A 21196-nucleotide genomic window follows, 5' to 3' on the forward strand; every position below is an offset into this window, starting at 1 on the left:
CTTACCTTTGATCCCTCCTGGTTTGGCTGGGAACAAAAGAGCCTGTTCACCGGGGCCCCTTGCACGCATATTTAACGAAAGCGGTCATCGCCTAAAAGCTGATTAATATGTTTGCTTTATGTGAGGCGGGAGGAGGACCGCGGCCATCTCGTGCCGCCACACAGGTAAGTGCCAGGCTGTAAAAACAGAATATATCCTAGCTTGTGTGTCACACAAAATAAATCAAGGAAATCCACCATAAGGGAAATAAAAATGACTAAAACAGGTAAAGACAATTTTTGTCACCAATGCAAGAAGTTGCCAAGGCTGGCGATGGCGCCAGGAGCGATTTCCCTGTGTACCCGAAAACCTGCGTGGAGTTTCTGTCATTAGAGATTTGGTGCTGCTCTGACACCAAGGGCTATCAGCAGCTCGAACATGCTGTCGCAAAGATGCTGCCGGCTACGGGAACCATGGAGGATGCTGTCCAACCCTCAGCGGCAACTTTCATCGCCGCATATTGTCACCATAGCAATGAAGCTGGATGCGGGCAAATTACATGGGTCTGTCATCACTCAGCCCCAGCCTGACAGCCTTCAGCACCAGTCGCTCTCATCCAGCCTCAATACGCAAATACATCCTCAACAGGCCCAAAAGTAATAACCTGCCCTTTTGCAATGTCATCGTTTCACCGACGCTCCCAGTAGCAGTGTGCAGCCCTTATACCCAGTGGAGATGCTTTGTTTTATTCCCCGGTGAGTTTTCGTGCTTTAGGGAAAAGGAAGAGAAAAGCAAGGAAAGGGGGAACCAGAAAGGAGACAGTGGTACCCAAACTTCATGTATCAGAGACGATCAAGAAATAAACAAAAAAAAAAAAAAAAAAAAAAAAGGAAAGGAAAAAATATGTTACCCAAATGGCAGTAAAACATGAGAATTAATGCTTGAAAGGAATACAACACTTCCTATGCAAGGGTTTCAGCAAGGAATAGGAATGTTATTGTGAAAGTCTCAAGCTCCCTTTAATATTAAACACAGGAGTTGTATATAAAACGCATCCGCCACTCCCTCCACAGAAACAGGCGTTCGGGGTGAAGTCAGGATAACTGGCAAGGTATGCCGGGCTGTCACCGACAGCAAACACAGCAAACGCCCTGCTCTGCCTTCACGCCAACACTGAAATCAGGGGTCCCAGCTATTTTCACGGTCCTCCTGCCAGAGATGCCACAAAGAGACAATTAACTTGGTCTACTTCCCTGCTGCCTTGGTGGAAGTACGGCGAGAAATGACAGAAATCAGAGGTGGCAAACACTACCTCATCTAAAGCTCGTCTGCCTGGTTGGATTAATCATAACGTCTCTATTTTGGGAGAATTTCTGCGCGGGGTCAGTTTTTGCTCATCCCACCCATGCAAAGTCACCCCTTCCAACCACAGCGCGTGCAGAAGATGGTGCGAAAGATCTGACTTGGTGGTTACCTTACTTAGCTCATCTCGACCACGCACTTTGTATTTTACTTTGTGTTTAGTCATACAGAATAACCTGATTTAACAGAGATCCTATGTATCACGCAAGCCCTCTCACCATTTAGAAAGCCGCCTTTTAATGATATTTAATTTAGACTCGCTTATATGCTACATTTGCTAGTGAACACATGGGCTACGTGGCTCTTATTTAACACGTTCGCCATGCCCCTGTAGCGTGCAACATGCTCGCCGGTCCACGGCAGCCCTGGAAAGACAATTCACTGCCAGAACATTTTTAAAACTGATTTACTGTTCCAGAGAAACAACTACGCAACTAATCTTCCAGGGCAAATGTAACCTGAAGAACAACTAAACTGAAACGTATAAATTCCATATATACTTAAAAATATTATTGTCTGTAATTTAATATAACAATATTTCTAGGCCTATAACCTTGCACGCAGAGGCAATTTCCCAAGCATTAATACTTAAATGGGTCATATGCACCACATCTGTCATTCTGTCCTGAAGTCTATGAGGCACAACCAAGACTCTGCAAGCCTATTGATTTTTCTAGCATTTGCTTTAATTTACTTAACCATTGAGAAATCCATCAGTACATAAAGGGCAACTGTCCATTACTGCCTCATTTGCAGACATTCTTTCCCCTCGGTTTTTTTTGGTAAATATTTCCCCTTAAATCGCTGTGTGTTTACAGTGTAAAAATGAATCCGGAAAGTGCTCACACCTGTTTCTGTTCAGTAACTGCTGCACTGAGGTATATGTAATGTGCTTAAAGATAGAATAAATATCTAGACATTATTACATCTGTGTGCAAAGGGTGGTAAATTAGATCCTAATTACATTAACAGGGATTCTGCCTCCCAGCTTAAATTTTATATGAGCACTCCGTAAGAATCCAAAAGCTCTGCTGTGGTTTCTTTACGAGCTGGTGATTACAGCTACTTCCTATGCGGTCACTAAATATTCTGTTTACAAATAAATGAAGAAGCTTTGAGCCAACTTGCCAGGGTAATAATCCATGGTTGTTTTTTTTTTTCCCCCAGCAAACCTTTACCACATAAGCATGGCAACAATCAGAAGCCCTGGCTTCATCTAATTACTCTATCACATAATTTCACAAATTGCCTTTTCACTGGGGAGCCAAGTGCAAAACACGCTCACAGTGGGATTTCAGGCAGCAGCTTTCATTTACTACTCATTTCTTGTTAAATTAAACACAAAAACACCAGTTGTGCGAAAGAAGTCAAAAAGAATGCTTGCAAATGAGCCAGACAAGTGTATCTTATATTTATACCATTCGCACAAAATAGCTCATTGGCAAGCTGGAATTTAATGGCACCATTATCGCCTTTAACCCTTTTAAAGCCCAGCACGAGGCTGGTAACCAGATCATCCCAGCCAAACTCAGCACCGGTGAAACAGCATCAGGCAGCGCAGCGGCCTTATTAGCCAAGGTGGCATCCTTTAGTCCATAACCGGCGAGACGAGGCACCTACCACCCAGTCTTGCCTCCACGCAACCCCCTCTGGCTTCCAGGGGGTTTAACGGGGAACAACCCAGGGCAGAATTTGGCCCACGAATTCCTGAGTATTACACCCGCCTAATAGGAGGGAGGGGTGGTCCTACAAACAAAATCGAGTGGGATTTGTAAGTGCAATTCCTATTTCACCACAGCCCTCCGAGGTGCAGGGGAACCAGAGGGATTCGGGGGCAGAGGCACCTGGAGGGCCAGACCCCTGCTAATTATCTGAGCGCTAACAAGGCAGGATTTTAAGCTGCCACCGAGGAACACAAATTATTTTGAAAATAATTGCAGCCAGTGTAACATCGCTGGTGGAAGTGAACCTGAGGTTACACGGCTCTAAGATGACATTTTTTACATCAACAAGTACAAAACTAAAACATGGCCATTAGTAATTAAAGCTGTTCCTTTTGTAGCACCAGAGCCAGTAGGTCAGGTACCGTTTTACATCAGAAACCAGGCCTTGATGGCTGTAGATTTGCCAGCATTATCTGCACAGGGAGAAAAAAAACCCCACTCACAGCAGCTGTCTGTGTGCCTCGACATTGAAAATCCTATTCATACAGACAGGTGGAGTAATTTAAAAGCCAATGTGGTGCAATTTTGATGCAACTAATGCCACTGTTTACTAAAACGCCGCCATTACCACTGTTTATGAAAACATTACTAAAATTGCATTTTGTTCATAAGAATCCTAAGATTCTGGTTATTGCCAGCTTCAAAATTATTCTGCCCCCAACTGAAGCTGGTTTATCCTTTGCTATTCCCACACAAGCACAGAGCAACTCCCGGATCAGCGCAAAGTTCCCAGGAAATAAGCAGAGCTCTGCCAACAAATCTATTAGTTAGCCAGATTCATCTAATAGGGCATTTACCTTCCCAAAAATATCGCCTAGGGTCCTCAAAAGCTCTAGTTGACACAAATACAGGTTGTCTAGAAAGAAGAGTTTCACTTCAAATTTGATTTTAGGTAGCAAACAGAGCAGGCCACCTCAGGCAGAGTCCCACCATTGAGTTCAAAGAAAAGTCCTTGAAAAACTTATTTATATCATGAACAGACCCTTGGTGTTACTAGTGTGACTCAAGTGACACTTTAGCGTCACTAATGTGACTACCTCCCTTTTTGTATCACTGAGCATCATAGCAGAAACAATTTTTTTTTGTGGTTTCTTTCTTTTTTTTTTTAAACATATTTCCAAAATGTCTTATGCTGTACAGGTTAGATTAGAAAAGGTCAACCAGTAGCCTGGAAAGGAATAGTCATGCTATACCTAAAATCTGAGAAGTATTTTCTGGGCAGAAGTTTCTGGTTCATAAAGCAGAAGATGCCATGGTAAGTCTCCCAGACCTTGCCTTATTAAAATGATGGCCCACCACTGAAGTGAAACGAGTACTCTACTAAATACTGTGGGTCTAAATCAGGCAATGATGCAAAAGGCGAGGTAAATTAGATGACTAGATATTAACTTAAACTCTTTTCTGCCTACTTACCTTCTCTCTACACATATATTTAGCACTGCTGTAGCTTACAGGGTGAGGAGCTGGAAGTGCAAAGGTGAGTCTGATCAATACATTTGTTCAGATATTGAAAAATGGATGTTCAGCTGAGCATTTTGGGGAAAGGATGGCATTGTCCATGGAAATTTTTATCTTCCCATCAACAACAACAAAAAAAATCCTTTCTACAAAAGAAGTTTTTGGTGGGTAATTTTGATGGGCAGACAGTAAACATAACCAGTTAATACCAGGAATTAGGGATTGTTGAACATATGCAATGAGAAAAAATGTGTAAGCTCTAACAGTGCAGGTTCTGTTCAGCTGAAGGTAAATGCAGGAAAGGGGAAACAAAACTTTTTAAATGGGTAAAAAACCCAACTCACTTCTCATGCCTGTCCCAGAGCAATGAATAGACTATATTCACAGCAATATCACTGTTTTGGTTCATTCCGACAAGGTTAACTTGTTAAGCTAACAAGTTAAGTTCGTGCGAACAGATGTAGGATACTCTTATGCCAGAGGAAGGGAACGCATCTTACACAACTTGATGTACCACTTCCAAATGTGACCCTATCTGAAAGGCAGCTTATCTTACACCACAGATTAACACATCTCATCAGATACGCGCCCAACTGGTTTGGTGCCTCATGCTTTGGCACTTTACCTGATCTGATTAAGTCACTCGCTAGCTTACACTGGTGCGTTGTGAAACGCCTTCAAGAGTTAGGAGATTGCCAATAAAAAATTAACACTGACACTTATATACATAAGCATTATCTGAGAATCAACATAGGCTCTTTTGTAGCAACTGTGTTAGAGGACAAGCTAAACAAACAACTAATAATGAACAACTGAGCCCATGAATTTATCCTCATTTCCTGCTCACCAACTGCTTGCCAAGATCCTGTTGTTGCCTTTGGTGTACTTTGTATTGCAAATTATTTGCCAAAATATTTCCGTGGATACTTCCAGATTTACAAATTGGTGGTCAGATTTTTCCCTCCCCTTCTCTCCCTTCAAAATGTGATACTTTAATTTCGTATGTCTGCTTTGACTGCAGAAAGACAGTACGTCATGTAACACATCTCTGTGCCTTGACTGAAGGAGGCTAATTTAAAAAATGAAGTAGCACACGCAAAGTATCACAGCTGCAAAATTAAAAATAAAGGAGAGGGTGGAGAAGAAAGCAAAGCATCTACTGTTGACTTAAAAATTCTTATTACTGCAAACATTCTTGCTGGTAAACTCATTTCCCAGAATATTTATGCAAACAAAAAGAGTTCTAGTACAACCAGAGCAAGTGTAATTTAGCATCTGAATTAATGTTTATCATGTTCAACTTTTCAGTATTCCCTCGCTTCTACTCAGATGTGAAATTCTTCTGGTGTGTAAATACTAATGTGTTTCAGCAGCGTCCAAATAATTCAAATTCTTTAATGTGCTGGTGGCTTCCACATCAGTACAACAGTGTCTCTGAGGCGGAAACTGGGAAAAAAAGAAGATAGCCCTTTAGGAATAGACACTCTCTCTAACATCTAGCCCAGGCTGTTGGCTACCTTCTGATTTAAATTAAAATACATCCCTGGATCACTGCTGTTCCTGAGCCTGCGAGGAGACCAGGATGAGATGTCTCATACCACACCGTCTCAGACAACATGATGGTTGTCTTCATCAGAAACGAGACTGAATCATAGATATGATAAACCAAATGTAACTACACCACCCTTCTGAACATGAGAAGAGCCTAAGAGAGGAGCCTGGTTTCCTTGAACCAGCTGACTAAAGCACCTATATTTTCTCTTTCTGGTCTAAACCCAAAGGTTTCTAGTATAGCTCAGGGCTGGCAACTTAAATAATCTATAGGACAGCATAAGATCTCAGTACATGAGACATGCTTTCCAAGAAATCATGAAACTGGATCAACAGCAGCATTGCCAAGGATATCTCCCAAAAAACATTTTTTTTAAAAACCAGCAAAATTCACCCACATTAGAAAATGGACCAACCCTTGGAGGCTGGAGAGCAGGTCAAAGTGACAAATTTGAGGAATATTAAAGAAAATACTGAAGGTTTTGACAGTCAGTGTCCTCCATCAAACTCTGGGAGAGCTGAAGGGTTCAGAAGTTAATTCAAACCAAGTTACCTAAATCCTATTTGTCCGCCTTTCTGGAGCTCTCAATTCAATTCTGACAGAGCTTTGGAATAATTATCTTCTCCCATAATAACATTTCCCATTTTCTCCCATTGAAGACAACTGCTACAGCACCTCCACCAGCAGAAGGGAGCTGAGGACCCTCATCGTGGGCTACTTGCACCAACCAGCGATGAATGCTTTTGCTCGCCGCTCGGACAAGCCTTCCCACTGCCGGGAGCAGGAGGAGCCCTGGCTCCTGCCTTCCCAGCTGAGGGGATGGCAGTGCACGGGTGACCGAAGGCAAGGCAAGCTAGAAATGCCTGGCTTTTCCCAGGAATTCAGGACAGCTGGCACTAAGAAGTCTTGCAGATGTGGAAGAAAGATTTTTACAGCTTCACCCACAATAAAATCAAGTGAAAGAGGAGACTTGCATATTTGGGATAAAGGGGGGAATCCCCTCCCCCCCCCCATTCTGAGTCCAATATATGGAAATATGACCCCTGTTACGCAGATGAGCTCTGGGAGCCCTCTGGCATTTTGCAGAGCAAGTACCAGTTGCTGCAGGATGGAGGGGCGTTGTAAGCTGTACTTTCAGGGGGGTCGTTTTGTTTTCATGCTTCCAAACCCTCTCAAGAGGAGAGCAAAGAAAATCCTCACTGGTTTTGGCCAATTATTTCCCCTTTTTATGTTTTCAGCAGCTTGGTTTTGTACCCATCTGCCCTCTTGCTATACCCCTTTCCAAAACTGGACAAGCATCCCGCATGGGAATAGGAGCAGGGAGCCAAATTAACCCCACGCTCCTCGCAAGGCAATATCTCAGAGCCATGGAGGGATAAGGGAAGACTTGAAATCCACTTGCTTTAGCCTTAAAAAGTTGCTAGCCTGTAAAATAGTCATACCTAAACAAAATGTATAGAATTAAGGGCTGTAATAGTATTTTTCTATCAGAATAACATCCTTGAAGTGATGGTGACTATTTTTCTCAGCTAGATGCGGATATAAAGTGCCTCCTTCAATTACCTGTCTCCAATAAATTCTTTTATACAAATAACAGCTTTGCTAAATAGATTGCATATTGCTTATTACAAGTTTTGTTGTTTAATAGAATGGCATCAGGTGATCAATAAAGCTTCAAAACCAAGATACATAATAGAAAAAAACCCTTTCACTTTTACTGTAAAGTCAATGTGTTTCAGCTACATCTCTTACTTTCTGCTCAGTCTCCCATTTCAGTAAGATTTAACCTCTTAAGGAAATTGTTTTAAAAGCAGTTAAAAATAATGATTAAATTATGGGATTTACATGAAAGAAATCCTTGGCCCATTCATTTTTTTAAATCATGGCAATTTGTTTTTTAAAAGGTGTTTGAAGTCCTTGAATCTACCTCTTGGCACCATTAAAAAAAAGTAGTTTATAATCCCCTAATGTGCTTAAATAAAGCCTTCAATAGTTTAAATTGTTATTAAACATCTTTTGGGATTATAATTTTATGGCTTTTTTTGCCTGATTAGATGATGAACGTGAAGATCATCAAATACTCATCATATAACAAACCAATTACATCGCATAATCCCCAAAATGAGGTTTGAATCTCAACATTTTAAATTAAGCTGGATTTAAAGGATGCAGAGTATTCACAATGAGCGAACAAAACACTTGAAAAGACACCACCCCCTACCCCCCCAAACTCCCTTCTTCTAGTTTTAAACCCAAAGTTACCACTGCTGGGACAAAAGCATAGTATGGGTTGAAGCAGAAACGAATCCTGTTGCCACAATTAAATTTACACAGATCTGGTCATAGGCCAGATTATTTTTCCCCTACCCTTCCTCCAAGCTTTTCTCTTATTTTGCAATCCCTGCTGAGACTTATACATTACAGTGAGGAGATCTATTTGAAAAATGGTGGTGAGATATGATCCCTGAATGTTAAGTGATCCAAGAAATAATAAAAAAAAAATTTAAAAAAGGTCCTGCAGAATGTTGCCGTGCTGCAGCACACCCTGAAATTATCCTTAGGGCAACTTTCTGGAGCCCAGCTCCAGCACAGGACTGGTTCACCCTAATCCCTCCGCAAGACCCCGCCATGGCATTCAATGTTCATCTGATGCCACAAACCTCCCCTCCATTTTGGCTCAACCTTTGTACTTTGGGGATGTCCTCACAGCTTCACCAAACTATTAGCAGCCTTATTTATTTATTTTTCCAAATAGTAGCAGGACATTCCTTCCACATCAAATTTATAGCAAAATCCTAAAAATACATTTCACAAACTTCAAAATTTACGGGCTGCTGTCATAATCTACCCCCAAAATTTCAACAAGCTCCACAGCCTAACCAACAGCCAACCTGGGCAGCTCTTTCAACCCAGACATTTAATCAAAATTAAGTCAGAATAGCAAATAGTTAAAAATAAATCCTGCAAAGTCCTAAGCGTAAGTCTGATCACCACTTTTGCTATTGTTTTAGCTGATTTTTTTTGTTGTTGTTATTATTCCAAGGGGAAGAAAAAAAAGGGCAAATTGGATGAATTTATCCCCTGAAGTGTTTCGGAGCATACTGCCTGCATCTGCAGAGGACAGCGCTTGCCTACCCTTTGGGCATACATCAACTCGGTTCTGCACATCAGTCAAAATAGTGGGGGGGCTGCAGCATGACACCGAGTGGGAACTGTTGCCCAAACACTTCAACAACTGGAGAGGCTACGGCCATGCTTTTGGGGTTTCTGCCTTCAATAAAGAAAAAAATGAATTTACTCCTAAATCAGAAACGAGAACTAAGGGACAAACCTTAGGAAATTAAGTCAGTACACAGAGGAAGACTTAATACTCCTGGAGATGGGATAACTGCAGAGAAGGAATTAAACCAGCCTATACACTTTTAAAAGATTATATTAGTCCAACATTTATTTTAAATCTTGCCAACCATTAATCATTAGCATGACAGACAGAGCAATTACTGTCTATTTTGTTTAACTCCATGGCACTGATGTGTATTAATACTACAATTGTGAAGGGAAAAAAGAATTGCCTTTCAAAAGGAGGGCTCCCAAGTAACACCCCAATTAAGAAGCACCAGTGGTCAAGGGGATGCTGGATTTCATGCTTAACTGCTGCTCATTTCTTCCCTGCCATTTTCTGGAAGGGAAAGTGAAGGCAGGATAAGAGCTGGGGGCAAAAGGGAGCTAGCGCCTGCCTTGACATGTCCCCTGCCTGAACAGAACCACCTCCCTTCCTGTGTCTCCTCACCTCCCACTTTAGGAAGGACCTCATGTCCACCCTAGGTACGACCAAATTCACTAATAAATAAATAAATAGATAGGTAGATAAATAAATAAATAAATAGATGAATAAATTATGTGGGATCTCTGGTTTCCTCAGCTGCCCACTCTTCAGGATGACGTCCTGACGCAGCGAGGAGCCCAGCTGGAGACACTGTCATGCCAGGATGTAGGGTTATAAGTGCAGTCAGGAGGCCCAGACACCCAAAGGAATGAACCGGAGTCTTAATTCCTTCAGTCTCTCACCCCCCTACTCCTCAGCTCTGACTGCAGCCATGATTTGGGCCTGGGTTTTTTTGCAGAGAGGACAGTACCCCAAGCAGCTTGTCAACACGTTACATTGCTCTAGTGCTAACTGTAGTGTTGACTCTTCCCATATTATCAACATGCTTGCCTGGAGGACATCTTCCTCCACACACAAGACCCACTGCTCTTCTGGATGCATGAGTTCTCTGGTGCCTTCTCACTCCAGTGAGACCACTCCTAGCTGAAACATGTGCTTGGAAGAGCCTACAATGCTGTCCAGACATGTTTTAATTTGGGGAAACTGTCTACGACCCCCCCTAGAGTCAATTTGAAAGGTCTGTGTCAAGGTCCTAGCTGGAGAAGGTTGGACTGGGTAAACCAATTCTGCTTTACTGAACTGATCAGACAAGCCTGGAGCTACCACGATGCTGCCAGAAGAAAAGAAAGCTGCCCCGCAATAAATCTGCATGCTTCATCTGGCTGGGCTGGATCTGCACAGGGGATGGTGGATTTTTAAAGCAAGCTTTAGCTCAGTGCTGCAAGGTAGAAAATGCAGCAGCTTCATTGCATAGGTCCTGGGGTGGGGGTATCTTTCTGTATTTGAGCCTTCCAGAAGAAGAGACCACCTTACAAGCAGATGTCCAGATGTTGTCTCCCAGGGGCAGCCACCAGCACTGCAGCAAGCTCTGTAGGCACTCTCATCTTCTCTTTTGCACACCATTACCGCACAGCAGAAGAGTGAAAAGCCACTTGCACCCTACACCTAACCTAGATGAAACAGTCACAGGGTCCATTCTCTGGTCCTGAGACAGTGCACAAAGCCAGCTGCAGGGTCAGGGCAAGACCATGTAGCTAAATGCTCAACACAGAGTGGCTCCTGCCACGAGGTCTTTCAGGAGTCACCCCTGCTGTCTTCTGCCATGTTCCCAGGAATGGGTTTGGAGAGTGGTAGCTGGCCCAGGCTAAGAGCATGCTGGAGACTGCTCAAGCAGATTAATGATATAGACCATCACATTCCTATGCCTGGGCCTGGGTGATGTTTAATTTACTAGCACAAACACAGCAACAGGCCACTTCCAGGAAAAAAATATTAATAGCAAGATATACTACTTAATCTGTAATTCCTTAACTGGGATTACCGGGACTGACATGTAGTTGCTTCCAGTATCCCTTGGTGTGCCTTGCCCTGACTGCAGAGTTTCCAGGGCACCTCCTCAAACCAGAATCTAAACCAGCTGCGTCAGGCTGGTGCGGGCATCGCTGCTGGCACAGCATCCCTGGACCGTTTTGGATGCAGATGTCCTTAACCTCACATCTTCCTGCAGAGAGACACCACGTGTCAGCTCATCTTGGGTGAGGACCTAGAACTGGGGAGCCACCAAAACCAAAAGAGACCTCAGCTTTTGGAAGCGATGTGCTGAACGCACCACGACTAAGTTGCTGGCAAAGCCGGGGTATGGCTGACATCGAGTCTGCCAGAGAGAGAGATTAACTTGGAGATACCCGAGGCCCTCTCCGGCCTTGGAGGAGTAGTGCTCTAGCATGAAGGTTCATTCATAGCAACCCAGGACCGCGCAGGGCAGGATTCTCCGCCTTATCCCCGTGCTGACAAGAGTCATGGCAGATATCTGGTTTCTTGGCTCAGCGGGGGACAGAGGGGTGATGTGAGTGAGCGCTTCCTCCAGTTTACGAGTACCCCTTGGCAGGGCTCCCACTGGGGCTAGGCAAGCTGGCTGGCTTCTGGTTTCATCCTGACCCTAACTGCAGGCAGGGGAGAGAGTCAACTGCTGGGATTAGAGGCGAGAGCCGTTATTCACTACCACCAGCAGACCCCCAGCATCCCTCGCCTGGCCCTTATCCTCCTGGTACAGAAAAACTCAGACAGAAAACCTGGGGCTGAAGGCCCGCATCCCCACGGTGGATGAAAACACAGTGACAGATCACCACAATTCGAGGAAAAAGGAGAATGGCATTAGAAACACTTACTAAATGCTAATGTTAGAAGGTGTGGTACACAATATAAAGCCTTGAAAGAAGCTCCAGCATCCAGCTTAACCCTGCGCACCTGTCCCAAGCTTTGATTTCTTATTCCAGGAATAAAAAAAATATACAGGTAGCTGTGGCAACAGAAATAGTTGCGCATCCCCCTGCCCCTTTAAAATGTTAAATACAGGGGTAACTTACACTGTGGGAATGAGAATGTCTCAAAGAGAAAAAAAAATTATACTTTGCTATTAAACCAGATACATTCAGACCTTTCATCATGAAGCTTCTGATGATCTCTGACAAACATCTGAATAAGGTCTTTGTTTGCTTTTTGCTTTGTTTTTTATCTCCCCAATTATTTTCAGTGTTTCTCTGGAGCACAGACCCAGGGGCTGAACACTGCTCTCTGCTCTAAAGCAGTGATTCCCACGTCAGCTAAGGGGAGCTGCAGCTGTGCAAGCAGCGGGGCAGGACAGGTCTCCGAGGTTATTAGTATAAGCTTAGTCACACTTTGTGGTGATGTCCTGTTAACAACTGCGACTCGAAGCAAAAAAAAAATTAAAAAAAAATAAATAAATCTAAAACCAACACACACAAAACCCCCCAAAACCATAAAAACATACGCTCTGTGCTCTTCCCCTGGCATCTAGTAAACGAGGCAACAACAACAACAACTCTGCTCGGAAAAGTTCCCTCAGCTGCCTGTCAGTAACATCATATGTATTTTTTTGCTTTCTATGACTACTACAACTATGACATTTTCCATGTTTTATTTTGCATACGTGATCTAGAGTTCACTTACTGTTAGATGCTGGAACAGCCATGCCCTCATGATATTTGTGGCTACTTTGGGAAAGATGCCACGCTTTTTATGTCGCTTTTTGTCCTTATCTGGATCATCATCATCACCTGTGCTGGGGGAAGCTACACTGTTGTCCAAGCCGTCACCTGTAAATATAGTGAATCAAATTTTGACTTATGCTACCTTTATATACTTCAGCCGAAGCCTGGCTTTGGGTATAAACTGCATGAATATTTAAATGAGGTATAAATTCTTTAACACCATAATTCACCGGGGGTTGAGGGGATGGGGGGGGAAGAGACATGGGGAGAGGGAGGGTCTCAGGACTGTGTCAGCCCCATTCTGATTTGTCCTGAAGGACAGTGTGACCATTTCTGCCGCTGGATTCAGCACGGTAACCCAAACCAAAAAGTGCTTAAAAAAAAGAAAAAAAAAAGTAATTTTTTTGCAAGCATCCAGCTTGCAAAGGTGGAAACTGTGGCTTTTCTTCACACTAGGTCACTTTCCAAAAATTCATCCCAATCGTCTACTTTGGTTGAGATGGCAATTAGGAAAATATCGATGGTATCCCATCCCCACGACATGTGTGAAGCTGCGTGCCCCGTCCCGCTCTAGGATGCGAAAAGCGGGGTGAATGCAGCTCTCTTGCAACATCAGATTCTCTCCCCAAATTCAGAAAGAACCAGAAGATCGGGGGATCACTTCTGTTAAGTCTTTTACAGATGTTTGACTTTCCCTGACTTTTTGATGGGAGGTGGGTAGCTAACTGGCCTCCCCTCTTCCCAGCCGCAGCCTAAAGAAATTCATCCTGGGATAAGTAGGTACCAATGTGACATACGCCGTAGGAATTAACACCCTGCTTTGTGCCGGTGTGCCATATCCATAATAAGTGTCTGCTCCCGTTAAACAACAACTGATCCAGAATGAATTTCCTTAATGCAGGGAAGGTCTCAGACAGTTCTCATCACATTAGCAACATATCTACGGGAGGACATAACTGCGGAGCAGCCAACTTGGGGCTGGGCTGGCAGGCTACCGGTCAAGGGAAAACAAAACTTGCAGTGCCCTGCCAGCTTGCATGCAATTTTTGTTTCAAACCCTGAAAGCAGTTTAGAGACACAGCAAATCAGTCTTTGCATTCTCTGCATGCAGATTGAACGGTATATCCTGCCTTCTGAGGACACTGTATTTGTAGCAACGTGGGGCTGCAATGTTGTTAGGCAAGTGTTTTTTACACCCCCAGGCAAGAATGATCAAGAAAGTCATCTGAATTGAGCTGAATCAAAACTATCTCTTGTTAAGAATAAAAATTAAAAATAAATTAAAAAAAAATATGTAGACTCAAAATTATTAAACAGCTTTCAGCACCAAAAGAAAAAAAGTTATTATTAGGGTTATATTTTTAGTACCTTACTGACTGTGGCAAATTTGTAATTGTCCTTATGACTTGGCCTGTGTCTTTAATGAAACGGTAACCTTGGGTAGTTGTAGAAACAAACAAGATTTTTATGAAGAAATCAGATATCCGACAGATTCTTTGAAAGCCCGGTATGTAAAAAAAGGGCTTTTATACAGAGAAGCAATTCACCATATAAAATAATAATTCATAAAAGAAACATGAGCAAAGGAAACAACTCAACAGCATTTAAAATTCCACGGGCTAATCCACTTTCTGTCTGCGAGAGGCAAACAAGGAAAAGAAAAGTATTACGCATTCATTGATTAAAAATGAAAAGCTTCTAACCTAATGACACTGCCTTTCACCACCTCCCTGCAACCATCCACCCACCCTTTCCCCCCCTCCCCTTTTTTTTTTTAAAATACACTCTCTCCTCATTTCAAACCCCCTTCAGATTAATTTAGCAGGCATCGCCTCGTGCCTGACGGGAGGAGGACTCATTGATAATTTATGGAAATATCTACTATAATCCAAGGGAGATGACTTTTTTTTCCAGCTTTGTGCATCAATAGATAATCAAGGCCTTCAAGCAGCCTTAGCTTCCCATTACCTCGGGCAAGAGAATTCCTGAAAGCATGCCTCCGGGGCACCTGAATTATATCCTCCATTAGGGGAGGAAAAGCTTTCTGCATTCCACCTATAACACTCCCCAGAACCTTTCCTGTTTATTTCTGCTGTATGAAAGCAGAAGCATTAGGAACAGGATTTTTTAAGTGAAGACTTATGTAGATACAATGGAGAAACCTTTCAAGCGCGAGCCAGATCACCTCCTTCAATCCCTGGCGGTGACCTATCCCAAATAAAAGGTTTCTGTTACATCATTAGCTCAAGCCAAAAACAGCCTTGGCTTAATGCACAGTTTGTTCTTCCTACTGTTTTTAGGCAAATACTGCTACTTTACTCCCATCTGGGAGGGAAATTACACTGCTGGGCTGTAATCTAAGACAAGATTTTCATTGGAAGCAAATGCTTTCAATCCAGTGTAAATACTGGTGCATGTTCAGAAAAGCCTAAAACAATAAACCCCAGCCCCGTCCAACACAAGTTAGAGAAAGTGAAAGGCAGGGAGAGGATAGGAAAGCACCCGGCTATCCTAAGAGCAAATGCTTCGGTAGACTTCTATAAATTGTTTAACCTCTTCCACTTCTTTTAAATGGAAAATTGATCCCTTAAAGACTGAAACCACAGAGAGAAGTCTAAATGGTCAATTGTGGATTTTAGTATTTCCATCTACTTTGCAACTCGATACACTCACCTCTGTGAGGTCTCCAGAGATCCACCTCCCCTCTTTTCCCCCCCTCTTTTCCTCTTTTTAAAGATCACTAAACAAACTTGAAGCACCGCTGACCAGCCACACGGTAGCAGCTACGAACCGCGTTTGTAAAATGTCAGCGGCGACTCCGTTCCTGAAGTTGACTTCTCCTGCCGCCAAATGAAGGCGAACTGAAAAGGTGGAAATAATCATAGAAATGATGCTAGTCCATAAACAAGCTTACAGCCTCATTAGTATAGCGGGAGGCTCCACTGGGTGATTTATGCTTGTTTTGCTGATGCCATGAGGAAATGCCATAGGGCAACTTTAGCCAGCTGCTAATGGTTTCTGACAGCTTCTTAGCAACTAGTGCAAGCAACGCTGTGGCGTTTGCTAGTGACAGAAACCGAAAATGTCATATTATCTGCCCATGTGTCACGAAGTCCATGTGGCAATTAACTAGTAGGCCAGTGACTGAGGGGCCAGAGGCTCTTCAAAATGGCCTGTGGCTATTTGGGGGGCAGAGCAGGCGCACCGCTCCCGTCTACCCTGCACATATGCATGGCCGTATGCACGATCCGCATCATGCTCCTCCATCTCGGTCACCCATGAGTTTGGTCCACGCGGATCTTTTGTCCATGGAGAAACTCTGGCTCGCTTTCTCTTTAGGCACGGCGTGACATTATCAGAGGAATTGCAAGTAATCTGTCTTGATATCATGGTTAGAAATGGCACTTTAATTGGCAATACCTGATTCTCTGGTTTTGAGCGCTGGATCCGAAGGTGCTAGCTGTTTTTCTGCTCGCTCGCAAATTAGTCTAAAAGGATTTAAGATCACTGAAGCAGACTTGTTGCCTGTCAAATTGCTGGGAGCACAGCGACTCTGCACAGCAACGAGACGCTATTTAAAAAAAAAAAACCCGGAGCCTGTAAGGAGCAGGAGGAGAGCCCGGGCTCCGCGCGCCTGTTCCCCAGCGAGCAAACCCAGGCGCTATATGTCAAACTGTCAAACCTTTCAGCGTGGCCATTTGCCCTTTCAAATAATATTTAAGAATTGTTTTTACACAATTTTTTATAGGCCATGGTCTAGTGAAAGAGGCCAACCAACAAAGAAAGGAATTTGTACTACAATTCGTCCGTGGACGATTTCTTGCCAGACCTGGGCCGGTCCCCATGGAGCAAGGCAGGTGACCTGTGGCAGCTCCCCGGCTGTCAGGGAGCTCCAATTTCAAACGCCCTCGACTCCGGCGTCCCAGAGTTGCCTATTTAAGCACACCCAGGCATTTAGGCCGCACTATCTTGTTCCTTTCAAGAAAGGATAAAGCGGCATTTATCGTATTCAGCCCCGCTGAATGGGTCAGGCCGGCCATGCCAGCGGGGGCTCCTCTCGCTGCATCCCCCTCCCCGCTGCCATCGCCTCCTACGACTTCCCTTCCCCTCCCACTGCCCCAAAAATCGAAGGCAGAAGCAGCAAAGGGCAACGGGGTTTACAGCGGCTCCTCGAGTGGGTAATGCTCTCTTTGTCCTGGGTGATCTCTCATAAACCTTTGTTGGCAAAATAGGTGCAACTGGAGAGCAACTTGGCACATGCACTCGCCTTCAGCGGCAGTGGCTGTTGCAGGAATTAGGTGGCAAGTCAAAGGCTCCCCCCTTGCTTCTACACCAAACCGAACCGAATCGTCCTCACCCTGCAATGTTGGAAAGGCATAGCTAGGCAACTTTCAGCCACCCAGCTCCTAAATCCATCCTCAGACCTCTGGCATAGGAGCTGCCCAGACACGATATGAATAGTCCCAATCCCAAATTGGGGACATTTCAGAAAGGTTGGAAATTCAGATGTCCTAAAAACCCTGGCCCTTTGCTCAACTAGAAAACCCATGCCTTCGCATGTAGCTCTTTAGATTAACATCCTCGAATGATTTTAAGTGACCAGAAATATCAATAGCAAAGTGCCAAATATAGTTTTACTGCAAGTATCTTCATCAGATGCAACAGGTTATTTCTCACTGCAGGTAGCCCTGTCCTAGGATCAAATCAAATCTAGGAGCACAAATATTTTTATATCAAAGCAAAACACACTATTCCTAAAAAGCCTGCTTCCCACACCTCTGTCATGAGATTTGAGAGAGGTTTTGGGGTCCACTGCTAAATTTGTTTGGAGGGGGTGAGAGGAGGGCACTGGCTTTGCCGAGGTCCACCAAATCACATGATGAATGCCACCTTCCACAGCTTTTACAGTTCACCCCTAGATAAACATCTAAATCCATTGCTTTAAGGCATTCATGGAAGAAAATGTAGAAGACATGTACGCAGAAGCCCTGGGAAAGACCCAGAGCAACTTTTAAGTGGACTGGATGGCTCCATTAACAGGGGACTAAATCAGTGTCCTTTAAAAGACCCAATGCTCCCTAAGTTTAACTTATTTCTATGTTTCCAAATATCTCCTGTTAAAAGCAGCTTCTGCATCCTAGAAGAACTTTACGGTTTGCACTTACTTTTGCATTTAATAAGCTAATATAATTTAAATATGTGCTGTATCTGGACAAAAATTACTGACTTCTGTAGGACACTTGCAATGTTTTCAGTGCTATGAACTGAAACACCTAACATGATGCCCCAAAGTTTGTGGGCTTTTCAGTAGTGTGATTTTTTTTTTTAAATGCTATCATGATTTTTTTAAAAGCATTTAGATACAAGTTCCTCAAATTCCCGCTTCTGCTAGCATGAGAAATCCTACATTACCTAAGCCAAAAGTTTAACTGTTTACCGTCCATCCACAGGTCTATTGGTTTCTCTCTTTTAACCCCTCCAAGAACCCAAATCTCTTTAGTAACCTTTCCAGGTAACTGGTAACTCATTAGTAACTTCAAGGAACATAATGTGCTAGAGAGATTTTAAGTGGCAAAATGACTTTTCTTAACCATTCTTCAGTGCTCTGCGCTCATTTAGAGTAACTATTATAACTTCTGCACCTCTACCTATGTTATCCCTTACAAAAACACATCTCTAGTTTGCTGAATACCTACACAGCCACCATGCTGACTTTTCTCAGAGCAAAACCAGGCCTACGTGTGACGTGTACTTTTCCTATAAGGTACAAAATTATGAACTCTCAAAAAGCAGGTCCAAGGATGCAACAAGTTTTTCTACAAAACCAGAGCAAGAGACAAGAAATCTGCCACAACCTACTGTTCACAGAACTTAAAACAAGAATCGCCGTTTCAGATCACCAGCACTGAATGGACTTGGGCAATCAAAGAAGAATATGGAGGTTTCTGGAGTTTTTTTAATTTGCTTCTGACACAACCAGCTCCAACTCAGCTAAGAAATGTGGTGAGCAAAAGTCATACCCAAATGACTCTGACATGAGTCAGGGTGGCTAATATTCATGTCCACAAGTATAGGAGGACAAGTTCACTCCTCGGAAACAATCGTTCCTCCTTACAGCAAGGTGGGAAAGGAGGTAAGCTGAGCAGCACATGGCGCGAGGTGCTCAAATATGCCAGGAGAGAGCTGGAAGGCACTGGCACAGTCTGGGGACGCATGCCCAGCTGGTGATCCAAGTTGTACCTATTTGCTGAGGAGAACTAGAAGTCTTGACATGAAAAGGCCCGTCAGTTTAGAAGATTTCCCCAAAATACATTATTTAAAAATTTACACATGTATATGCACATATATATTGCATATGTAACATTAGCCCACTGTGCCTGTTCTCAACCTGCCAATGCCCAAGCAAGGCACGTGAGCTGATGATGGGGTTACAAGCAAAACGGTACTTAAGAAAGCTTAAAGCAACTGCAACTTCTTAATCGGGAAAAACATTTTCTATTAGTTTGGATCTGTGATGAGTCAGACATGATGGAAGCACCCACTCCAGGAGTTCCTGAGGTCAATGGCAATCATCTCAGAACATTTAATGGCCTACAGAACAGCCCCCAAAATGATTTACAATGATGATGTAGGTCTGCTTGTGAATTTGAAATGTGATGTTGACAAGGGACCAATTTTTTTCTTATTTCTTGAGGAAAAAGCCTTCTTAAATATACTTAATAAAAAGTTAATGAGGAACAACAAGGTTGAAAATGAGCATTAGCAAGGAACAAATGCCATGTGTTTGGGTTTGCACGCACCTCTTAAGGAGATGCAGTGCATGTTTCATGCAAGGATTCAGACCGTGGTATAAATAGTAGAAGGTTGTCAGTCACAGATAGTATCCGTATATACAAGATAGTAAAGAAACAGTTGTAAAAATATCCTACACAAATATTCACAGATAGAGTCACCTGGACAAGTATAAATTACACTCTGGCATTTGACAAATTTTCAAATTTTTTTTGTTGAATCATTGTACTTTGTTCTTTAGAGACAGAAGCACCTTTTTCTAGTAACTCGATCCTCTTTTTTGACTTAACTCCCTTCAGGCAAGCAATGAGCAAATTAGCTGTCTACGCAAAGGGCAAACCCAGCATTGATGAATAGGGGGGAAAGCCCCACCAATTTTACTCATTTTCGTTTGTTCAGCAGCTTTTTACAGCCGAAACTAAGGAAACTTCTTCCCCTGCACAATGTAGCACTTCTTAATAAGGATCAGAAAATTCCGATATTATGGGTAAGTTGTGCGGTATTTCTGGAGCTGTGCATCTATGTGCCCAATGAAATATTAAAAAGAAAGCAATTCATTGTATGGGAAGCAAGCAACTTTCTGCTGCCAGCAACAGAAGTTTACTTTGAGCAACTGGAAGCAAATACCCTACATAAAAGTATCTGGTTAAACAGAAAAACATCCTGCTTTAACCAAGAATGGTAAAAAGCTTAAACGGTTGGTTGTTTTTTTTTTCCCTAACCTAAAAGCCAGTATGACAACCCTACCACTTCTTGTGAAAAACTGTTTTTCACTCATTCTCTCATTTTTTTTCAAAGATAGGTCTTTTTTTGAAACCTATTCTCTCCAACCTCAGCTGGAGAGATGGCCCTCCCAGCTATGGGTCCCACCAGTTGCCTTCTCCATGAGAAGTCAGCCACAAACATCTAAGATACAGGTAAATCCACCATTGGATTCGGTCAGTCTTACTCCCTTGCAAAGCAAGGAGCACAAGAAGCAGCCACAGGAGCACAGGACTGCTCTGCCATGGGGGAAAAATGCCCAACTAATACCCCAAATGGCCACGAGGTCAACTTCTGTAAATCTCTATAGCTCCTTAACAACTGGCTCTATCTTTGTGTTTATCCAGCTCCTAAGACACTTGACTCTTGGACTGAGCACAAGCAGCTATAAGAGGCTCAAAGCAAAGATCAGAAGCATATTACGTATAAACTAAGGGACGCATTATCTGTAGAAACAGTTTATTACAGTGAAGTATTTAAGTAGGCTTCCTTCCCTAAACACAGCTAAATTGCCCTGGGCCCTGCCTGCATGCCTGCTCCAGAGGAGATGATGCTATAGATTTCATCTTGTACAACAGAAAATATGTGCCAAAACCTTGATACTATCCAAACCATTCCAAATTAGGTCCTTCTATTGAAAAAAAAGTAAAAAAAAAAAAAAAAAAAAAAA

General features: G+C 43.1%; 1 protein-coding gene across 1 annotated transcript in view; it reads right to left on the bottom strand.

Annotated features, from left to right (window-relative positions):
• The window catches only part of LOC104129254 (homeobox protein Meis1), an 81060-nt gene that overhangs the window by 37485 nt on the left and 22379 nt on the right, over nucleotides 1-21196 (bottom strand). The window contains exon 3 of the mRNA XM_009642174.2: nucleotides 12932-13077. Coding sequence (XP_009640469.1) covers nucleotides 12932-13077 — 146 coding nt within the window. The remainder of the gene's footprint in view (nucleotides 1-12931; nucleotides 13078-21196) is intronic.

Source organism: Egretta garzetta, unplaced genomic scaffold (genome assembly GCF_000687185.1).
Source record: "Egretta garzetta isolate BGI_Z169 unplaced genomic scaffold, ASM68718v1 scaffold457, whole genome shotgun sequence".
NCBI lineage: Eukaryota > Metazoa > Chordata > Aves > Pelecaniformes > Ardeidae > Egretta > Egretta garzetta.